This window comes from Pseudochaenichthys georgianus, chromosome 1 (assembly GCF_902827115.2).
Source record: "Pseudochaenichthys georgianus chromosome 1, fPseGeo1.2, whole genome shotgun sequence".
Lineage (NCBI taxonomy): Eukaryota > Metazoa > Chordata > Actinopteri > Perciformes > Channichthyidae > Pseudochaenichthys > Pseudochaenichthys georgianus.
The window spans coordinates 36,334,228-36,344,251 of NC_047503.1; the positions used below are offsets into that span (position 1 = coordinate 36,334,228).

The 10,024-nt window shown below is 43.0% G+C and overlaps 1 protein-coding gene across 2 annotated transcripts in view; it reads right to left on the minus strand.

Annotated features, from left to right (window-relative positions):
• Nucleotides 1-5,035, minus strand: part of tll1 (tolloid-like 1) — a 61,902-nt gene extending 56,867 nt beyond the window's left edge. For both annotated transcript variants that reach the window (XM_034085717.1, XM_034085727.1), the window contains exon 1: nt 4,451-5,035. In XM_034085717.1, the coding sequence (XP_033941608.1) occupies nt 4,451-4,631 (181 nt within the window). In that variant the 5' untranslated portion in view covers nt 4,632-5,035. The remainder of the gene's footprint in view (nt 1-4,450) is intronic.
• Nucleotides 5,036-10,024: the final 4,989 nt, after the last annotated feature.

The following is a 10,024-nucleotide window of genomic DNA, read 5'->3' on the forward strand; positions in this document are numbered from 1 at the left end:
CCTGTCTGAAATGAAAGATTAAAGATGTAGCTTAGCGGTTTAATTATACAGTAGTCGTTTTCACTATTGTCATGTCGATCCCATCACTATCAGTCGAAGTCTTATTTTTGCATTTGTCTACAATGGATCTAATTTACATTTAGTTTATCTCTCCCAGAAACATTGACTGCAACACTTTACTTCCCCCAATTCCGCCATCCTCTTTTTGCCCATTGTGTTAACTTGTTTTGGAATAGTCTTTGCAAGATTAGGTCCGACACTTACAAAAAAAGAGTTAAATTCATGTACCACTTCATTCATGTTTTTTTACAACCTTATTTTCGTCATCAATGAAGTGACTGGGCAGGCCAGTGGATACAGATTTATTTCCAATAACATTATTTAAGATTTTCCATGTGCCCTTGATATCATTTTTCTTTTCTTTTAACATATTATTATAATATTCTCTTTTTGCTTGTCTCATTATAACTGTCAACTTATTTGTATATGCCTTGTATTGCTTTTCAACTGCCTTTGTCCTAAATGTTATGAAGTCTTTATAAAGGTTATTTTTCTTCTTGCAAGCATTTTGTAAGCTCTTGGTTATCCAAGGCTTTTGATAATAAGTACCTTTATAGGTACGGAGTACAGTGGGACAATGTTTGTCATACAGTGATATGTAAATGACTTCATGCAAGCGGCATTGTTGCTTTGTTTTGTTTCCACCCTTATTGCAGCACAAACTCTTATTGTAATTCCTGTACTGTAATATCTAAGTTGAGATGCCTATGAGAAAATGTACTATGTGTTGTACTATACTGCTGCACAGTCCTGCGATACACCACTATTGTATTTGAAGAACAGGCAGTTAGTCTCCTGGGTCACTCCTGAAGAAATTACCCACAGCTTCACTCGGACATCGAGGTTTGTTTAGCTTTCGCTCCGTTTGTGTGAGCATTTTATGAGAACAGTGATTTGGAAGGAAGCATGAATGACTCTTGAGTGAGCGCGGGGGCTCTCGCACGCCCGTACGAGTGTGTGTGTGCGTGCACGTGTGTGTGTCATCTCCAGCTGAGTAGCAGGATGCAGACAACCAGGAAGAGATAAGCGCGGGTGAATGGAGGGAGCTCTATGTGTGTGTGTGTGTGTGTGTGTGTGTGTGTGTGTGTGTGTGTGTGTGTGTGTGTGTGTGTGTGTGTGTGTGTGTGTGTGTGTGTGTGTGTGTGTGTGTGTGTGTGTGTGTGTGTATTGAGTTTGTGCATCTGTATGCATGTGTGTGTGTTCGCGTAGGGAAATCACTTCACAAAGGCCTGGAAGTGTGTGTTCTCCTGTCTACCAGTGCGGGACTCGGAGGAGATAAGCAGACAGCCAAATATTCCCCTTGTGTTTTCCCAGCAAAAACAGGAGGCGGAATACCAACCACTCAGACCGATGCCACAAGGTCAGGCCTGGAATGAGCCGCTTCCACTTCTTACAAGCTGCACACACACATAATCACACCGACACCAACATACACACTCAACACAACATGGGTCCGAGCTAACGGGGTATCAAACAATCGTCTTTATTATCAATTAATCTGTTGATTTGTTTCCCAATTTATGGATGGATGTGCATGTGCAAAAGCATACTGTAAACTTACTGTAAACATGCACATGTGTAGACTCACACTAGTGCAATTATGTCTCTATGTATGTAGATGTGTGGGGTTTATGTGCAAATATGTATGTTTGTATATGTAGATATTGAGAGGACACATTTCTTCCTCTTATGTAGGCAGTGGGAATGTGGTTGTGTAAAAGATATGTTTACTACAATGATATCAAATTGTATGTGATATGTGAATATAGAATCAGTGACTCTTGAATTTCTATTTCTAAATTTTGCAATATATTCATAAGCAAAAAGAATTTCCTCATTGAAAGACTTTGCATGATATCAAGAGAGTGTGAGAAAAGCATGACAGTGTATAAGGTGGAAAAGAGGAAGAAGAAGTGAATGTTAGGTCAATCCTAAAAGTCCAATAAACCGCTCCTGTGCTCATACTGAACACAGACTGTTAGAGATGGCATGAATGCGTAAACGTTCGTGAAAGGATGCAAACAGATGTAGATTTTATGTAGTTGGTGTTTTCATGTAAAGATATGCTGAATGTGAAACTGTTTCAACTTTGGCAAAACATTTAAGGCTATCCTGAGGTGTATGGCTAATGATTCATCTGAAGGGACAGGAGCAAAATGTGGAGTTTTTTAATACAAGTTTTGAATTCTTCACACATACATGTGAATGACATACAAAAATGTCCATTCTGACCCTTGGTTGCACTTGAGCAGTCTATTTGGCATAAATAAAGCAAGGTTAACATTTGATTTGCTGTTAATCTGAACACAACATGCATACCATGTTAATCTGATGTTCCCAGTCCAAGTCTAGACAGGGACATTTGCCGCATAATGCCCCTAGCCTATCTTTCTCGTGCCATTGGTTGCGCTGAATTTCATGTATCTTATGAAAGCGAAGAAAAGGCCATCAAAATAATGTAAAAAATGTAAAGATTTGGTAAAACATGTCACAAGATTTCATAGAAAGAAACAGAAATGGAGAGGTTTAGAGGAAACCAGATACCCATGTGGTCAATTGCAGTGAAAAATGTAAGCATGAAAGTGTGAAAACATTCTTTATGTACACTGATATTTCCAGCAAATAAAAACACTACCTGGGTTTTCCACCTCAGTTATTTTAACCTACAAGAGCCGCTCAGTTACTCAAACATATGATATGTAGACTGACTGTCTCCCTGTAACCTGCCGGGCTTCAATCCAAACACACGGTCAGGACTCCGCCGCATAACTAAAACCCACAAGTCATGGGATTGAAGTATCAACATAAAAGTGCACACATACACAAACACCCACACACACACTGGCCAGTGTCCAGGGTTTCAGTTTGTGTATTTGGTATGTCAGGAATGTGTGTTGGTCGGCGTGTAAACGCAGTGTTCTAGTTTGAGTTCTTATCAGTCCAATATGTCATCACAGACAACATTAGCGCTTTAAAAAAGCCATTGAAACACATCTGCACACACACACACACACACACACACACACACACACACACACACACACACACACACACACACACACACACACACACACACACACACACACACAGTCAGACGGCTGTAACTAAAGCAAGCATGTGAAGATGCAACACCGTCTCTCACATCTCCCTTACAACAAGAGAGGAGACGCTCCGATTTCTAACTGCTCAAAGGGAATGATGCTGGTACTGTTAGAGGGTTCTCGTGCAACAATCATTTATAGTGGCCATTGAGCTTTGCTACATAGTGTGAGTGGTGACAGTCAGATAGTGTTAGAAAGGTGATCGACACATGTCTGTAAACCTAAACACACAACAACATGAAGGGCAAGGTGAAATCAGATATAGGGTTGGCGATAGAGCATTGCGTGTTCAAGGTCCTTGTCTTTTTTGGATCATATATTTTAACATCTGCAATACGCTTAATTGTTATGACTATAACAATGTTAGGTAGTGTTATATGATGAGTATTGTAGGATATTTAGCTTAATGAAAATGTGTTTTAAATCATGTACAGATCTATAACATTTTGAAAAACATGGACTGGACCCCGACAAAAACTGAACATGAAGGACATAAATGATAACGTTAGAGAAAGATGAAGAGACAGACATCTTAGTTTAAGAAAGGGAGTACTAGAAGTCCTAAGTGCTTTGTGTTATCAAATTAGTTCATTTGGGTAAAGCCAACAAAGACACCAGACATGACACACACACACACAAATAAAATATCTATAATCTGCTGCAGAAAACTTATATTTAATGTGTGAACTCTTACATAATTGAAAAAAGTAATTAATGATCACTGTGAATGGATGCTCCTTCTTTCACGACACAAACACACGAGACTAAAACAAACACATACACTCTCGTTCCAGGACTCTGTCATTAAAGGTCAAACACAAATTGTGTTTGTTTCTGTTCGTTCACAGAAAAACATATCGAGCGTGCATCAGCGCAGTTTTAGTAGTTGGGTCCAGCTGTTTCTCATCTGATGGTTGATGTAACATCTGGAGTCATGCACAAACACACACAAACTCGTGCAGAGAATTGGTATATGCCAAGACATTTCGGTCAGAAATGGAATGCTGCCTACAGGTGATGCATGCGCATTTCAGGTGGACACGAGCTCATAGCGGGACAGTCACCGGGCTGCACGTGGCACCACCAAGGGATCATAACGGTCGGTTATGAATCGTGGGGAAATGGGGACATTTGGACCAATTCACACACACATGTACATGCACACAAACTAGTTGTCATTGCTTAAACGCGCGTGAGAGCGATTGGATCACAGCGACCAGGCGCGTAAAAATACTTATTAACCGATTATCCTAAAAAAAAACTAAAAACTGAGTAATTGCAGGACTTACCAGCTTTGCATGGGTCTTTGTAGTCAATGGTCTCTGCTCTCTCCTCTTCGTAATAATCATAGTTTGGCTCCTCGTAGTCGAAACAGTTACAGATCGTCACTTTGCCCCAGAAAGTCAAGCCGGCAAGCACCAGCGTGATCCAGCGCATCTTAGCTGCCAGTGCCGAGGGCACACGGTCCATCTGAAGACTGAAAGAATGAAAAAAGGCCTCTCTGCTCGTCTCCTCCGCTGTTAGGAGATGGTCAATCCACTCTCCAAAGAAAGCATCGGCGGCAGGAATTTAACGGGTCATTGTGAAGTGGCTCTCCTCTCTGACAGCCTGGCAGAGGGTGATGTGGGCTGCTGGAAGTTACTTTGCCCGGCTCTCCTCCATGGTGAAGGTTCACGGAGGTGTCCGTCTGTCCGTCCCGGTGTCTGTCAGTCAGCAAAGTGTCCGCCGAGGAGCTCTGCTGTCCTCCGCTGTGGCTTCGCAGGTGAGGCTGCTGTGGGGGGAAACGAGAGAAGGACGCGGTGAGTGGACCGTGACTGGATGATCTGTGAGCGCAAAGTCTGTGTGCTGCTCACAAGAAACAACCGCCTCGCATATTCCCAACCAGCACTGACTGACTGTCTCAGCGCAGGGCAACCTCTTTCTCTCTCCCTTTCCCTCTCTCTCCCGTGTCCGGTACTATCTCTCTCAAGAGTCAGCTCACCGCCTACACACACACACACACACACACACACACACACACACACACACACACACACACACACACACACACACACACACACACACACACACACACACACACACACACACACACACACACACACACACACACACACACACACACACACACACACACACACACACACACACAGACACACACACACACACACACACACATACACACACACACACACACACACGCACACACACACGCACGCACACACGCCAACACAGCCAAATACTTGCACTGTTCGACCTAAGTGATGCAGAACCAACACTTTCTTTGTTCCTGATTGTCTCTATTCACTGAGCATTTGCTGCCGTTTCATTTGCACTCACTCACTCTCTCTCACGCACACACACACACACACACACACACACACACACACACACACACACACACACACACACACACGCACGCACGCACGCACGCACGCACTCAGCCGCAAAAGCGCATGCATTCGGATTAACCACTGTAAGGAATAAACTTCAGGAGCTCCTTCCTCATCTCGCGCGCACTGATCTTCACATGTTATTGGACCTTCACTCACACGGGTCCGTTAGACAGTGGACGTACAGTAAGAACCGGTAGCTGTAAAATTAACAAGGCGGCTATAAAATGGCCTGTGGTCATTAGTAGGCCTATCTATCACCCCTTATACCCGGTCCATAATGGGTGTTATTTGGTGATTAAGAGGCAGGTGCCAAGTAGGTGGCAGCCTAATTCCCAGAGGGGTAGGGCTCCTTTACTACTCTTATACTTTCTCTCGCCCCTAATGTATGTCCTTGAAATAGATAAATGGAAAAAGATCAAGGGTTAGATTATTAATTAATTGCAATTAAGCTACATTTAAACTTGTGCGTAAAAATACGCACACCCAAGCATGTCGAGGCTATCTTTCTGGCATTATAGTAGGATATATGTGTTTCAGCATTATATGGTGCTAAAGAAACAGAGCCTTTGACATTCAGAGGGTGATTAGTATGAACCAGAACACTAGCCTGAGTGTTTTGAGTGTTTCTACATCACAAAAGTAAACCTTATGAACCTTGAAATCCACACTTATTGACGATTTTACTTTTTTACTTCAAATTGTTTATTTTGCACGTGTTTGGTTTATCTTTAAATTCAGTTTCCGATGCACTATCAGCTACAGCAGTTTGACAGGCAGCTATGATGTCTCCTCTAATCTGTCATAAACACTAACCTTGCCAGCAGTCGGTTCGTCAACAACAGATGAACCGAGTTCAAGTTTGTCCACGATCCTCCCATCACTGGTACCCAAAGGTACGCTGAATTAACCACTACTCTCAGTATGTGTTTATGTGTGTGACACCAAAGACGCTTTACAAATGGAGAATAGAACATTAACCACCAGTTAAATCTCGCCTCTTTTCACTTTAATGTTGCACGGAATGTAGAAAGTTGTCAACAACCAGCCCATAATCTCCCAAACTCCACGCGCACACACGGCAGACAGTAAGCAGTACACATAACAGTTGTTGGTTGTTGACAGACAGTGCAGCCTGTGGACACCCTGCCAAGGTAAATCCTCCTGAGACGAGTTCACCCTGCGTCTCCACAGCTTACCTGCTGCGTTTAACTGCCCGGGGCACGTCGGTTTGCTGCGGCGTCACGAAGCGACCCCTCATGCTTCAAATGCAGGAGTCAGACCTCAGGAGTCTCAGGGGGCCTCCGGTATCACTCGGTACCGGCAGTTCCGAACGTGCCCGTCTCCCCCCATTTTATCACCGGGAGATTACCGGAGCGCTGTCTCTGCTGCTCCCGACTAATCCTGCCCTCCGGGAGAGGTAGCGACGTGCTGACGTCACTCTATCAATCCAGCAGCAAGCTGTCCACGACACACGCCCCGAGGCATGGACACAAATCCCCTGGACACACACACACATACACACACACACACACACACACACACACACACACACACACACACACACACACACACACACACACACACACACACACACACACACACACACACACACACACACACACACACACACACACAGTTTAGTTAGTCAACACACGCCTGATTTTTGTTCTGTCATCAAAAATCGGCCTCAGTGACAACTTGACCCTTCATATTATAAGAGGAAGACAGTAAATGACCTTGCATAAAAAGAAGGAAGTATTCACATTAAGCCTATTTCACAGCAGTACAGAGAACTAATTCAAAGCACAGAAGTATTTAATAACAATATTGATGCCTGCATTCCACTTTGGGAAGATTCTTGCTGCACACTGCAATATTACACTTCAACATGCCATCAATAAAGTTATAACTTTCAATTCTGCTTTTCAAGGAGAAGTTGAAGTGTGCTGGGAAAAATGTCTATTATCATCAAACTAACGGCAGGTAGAAATTGTCAAATTCATCCAAATATCTGAATGATCATACTGATGTTGCAGGCCTGGTTCTACGGGGGTGCATAAGGGTGCATTGCACCCTCAGTTGAGTTGTTATGCACCCTCATTTGAAAAATTAAAAGTGAAAAATATTACATTATATAATAACAATAGTAGTAATAATAATAAGAAGAATATAGTTTAAATAAAAGACATTTTAATTGTGGTTAAATAACATTGTCTGCTGCATTTATTTGGTCAATTTAAACGGTAAGTAACGTTATTATGTCAGGTGCGCGTGACCTGTGCCCCTGCACGTTCGTCATTTGCAAAGTGCTTACACAGCAGTCAGTGATGGACATCAGAAAATGGTTAAAACAACCAGCCCTTATCGCCAGCAGTAACACTGCATCTACTGCAGGTAATAACAGTTCAGATCATGGGGAGATTACGTTACCCGCGGCCACTGTCGTGGACACTAACGTCCTCCCGCCCGACTCGCCGGCTTTGCCCGCCTCACCCTCTTCGTTGCCCCAAACACTGCCACCCCTCGGCGGCCCGCAAGTGCCAGAGGACCTCGGCAAAACAGAGCCTGCCCAGGTATATTAAAAAAAGTACCCAACTCGCCTGTACAGTGGGGTAAAGTGCTCATTTTGAAGCTCATGGTTTCACAACAGAGATTGGCTGGAATATTCCTCCAACAAATATGCCATCTTCTGCTATGCATGTAGACATTTCGGTCTTGAAAGGGGAGTGATTTGTAAAATATCCATAAAAAAATAGTAAATCTGCTTACAGTTCTGTTTCATATGGGTGTTGAGATGTATCCATAGATCTCTTCATTTTGCTCTCAAAGTACACCAGATTGATGCTTTTAACGTCAATATTTAGCATGCCCCCGGACCCCCCTAGAGGAGGTGAGGACCCCCTAGAGCAGGGGTGCCCAACCAGTCGATCGCGATCGACCGGTCGATCGCGGGGAGATTGCCAGTCGATCGCGAGAGGTGTCTAAAAATAGAACAACAATATTCTGTTTTATCGTTAATGTCCTATAACATAATCTTCCCGTGCCAGAATATTGCACTTGAACGCACCAAAGCTTTGTGATTGGCCGGCGTGACCCCATGTGTGGGGGTGTGGCTGGTGGGCAGCATAGACTGTATATATAAATGGACGTAGGGTCCGTGACGTCACCCATAGGATTCTGCAGAGTTGCCGTGAAGCCCTTAGTAGGCGGAGTCGGCCACTAACGGCTCAACAGTGACGTCAGAGTTCAACTCCCGCCTTCTCCAGCCTGCTCCAAATAAGGGCAAATAGGCGGAGCCGAGGCGGGACCTGCTGCCACCGAGCTGGAAGTTCCAGAGCTAGCTGAAGCTACCAAGCTAAGCTAACATGCTCCCCATCTGCACGCTGCCGTCGCATTGTACGTTTCTAAGCTAAGCGGACATGAAACTATTCAGCAAAACTATAAATAATAATCTAAGTTATTGAGTTTTTAGCATAATACTTCAGAATCTTAAAACCCCTTAACGTTTGTATGCAATTGTGCTAAATTCAACACTGGAATCAAGCAAATATTAATATGTTTGCATGACATTAGTTATTTATATGTTGATATCACTTAACTATACGTTTAATACATTTCAGTCAAGCTAAGGTACATGTGATGGTAGCTAGTTAGTGCTCTTACCTGTGAGGCCTCCTCCAAACAGCATAATAACCAGACTGTATTATTCAAACTAAGTACCCGTTCTAGATCCTTGACTTTAGACAAACAATTCAAAAGACAACATGTATTTAAAGACCAATCTTTATTTGAAGGTGCCTCTTAACCTGGGATATTAGTTATACAGTAATAGTATTGACAATCTAAAAAAACTGAGCAACTCAACAGTCAACTTTATGTTTCTTAAAAAGCATTTATTATTTTCATTTTCCCCCTCTCATATTCAGTGTGGACGGATTGAGACAGCATGGTGCCCAGAGAGCAGCAGAGACTTCAGGGAGAAACCTCTGTGTGATGGACGTCCAGTCTGTTGGTGTGGAGAGGACTGAGGGTCTATCCTCAGCGAGGAGGACCAGGGCTGATGAAGGAGCCCATGCTGGGCATAGCTGATACCAACTGCACAGGCCTAGTCTGTCACTTTATTTGACTAAATGTGTTTACTTATACATTTAATAGGTTTACACCTTCTGTCCATATGTGCTTTTTATTTAAAACATTTGATTAACTTTTGGTTCACATTTCAATAAATTGTATTTGCACTCCTTTGTCCATTATTCTTACTGAAAATGTTAGATTACACATTCACATCTGACTGAAGATTGGCCCCATGTATTTGTGACGTTGCAAAACAAGGTACATGTTGTGAAGCTCATAAAGTGAGGCAAATAGAAATAATCAGCTGATGGAGTGTAGATGTGGAAATAGCTGCATTCGATCAGCTAACTATTTTTACAATAAAAGTAGTTTCTTAGTGAATGTCCTGTACTGGTC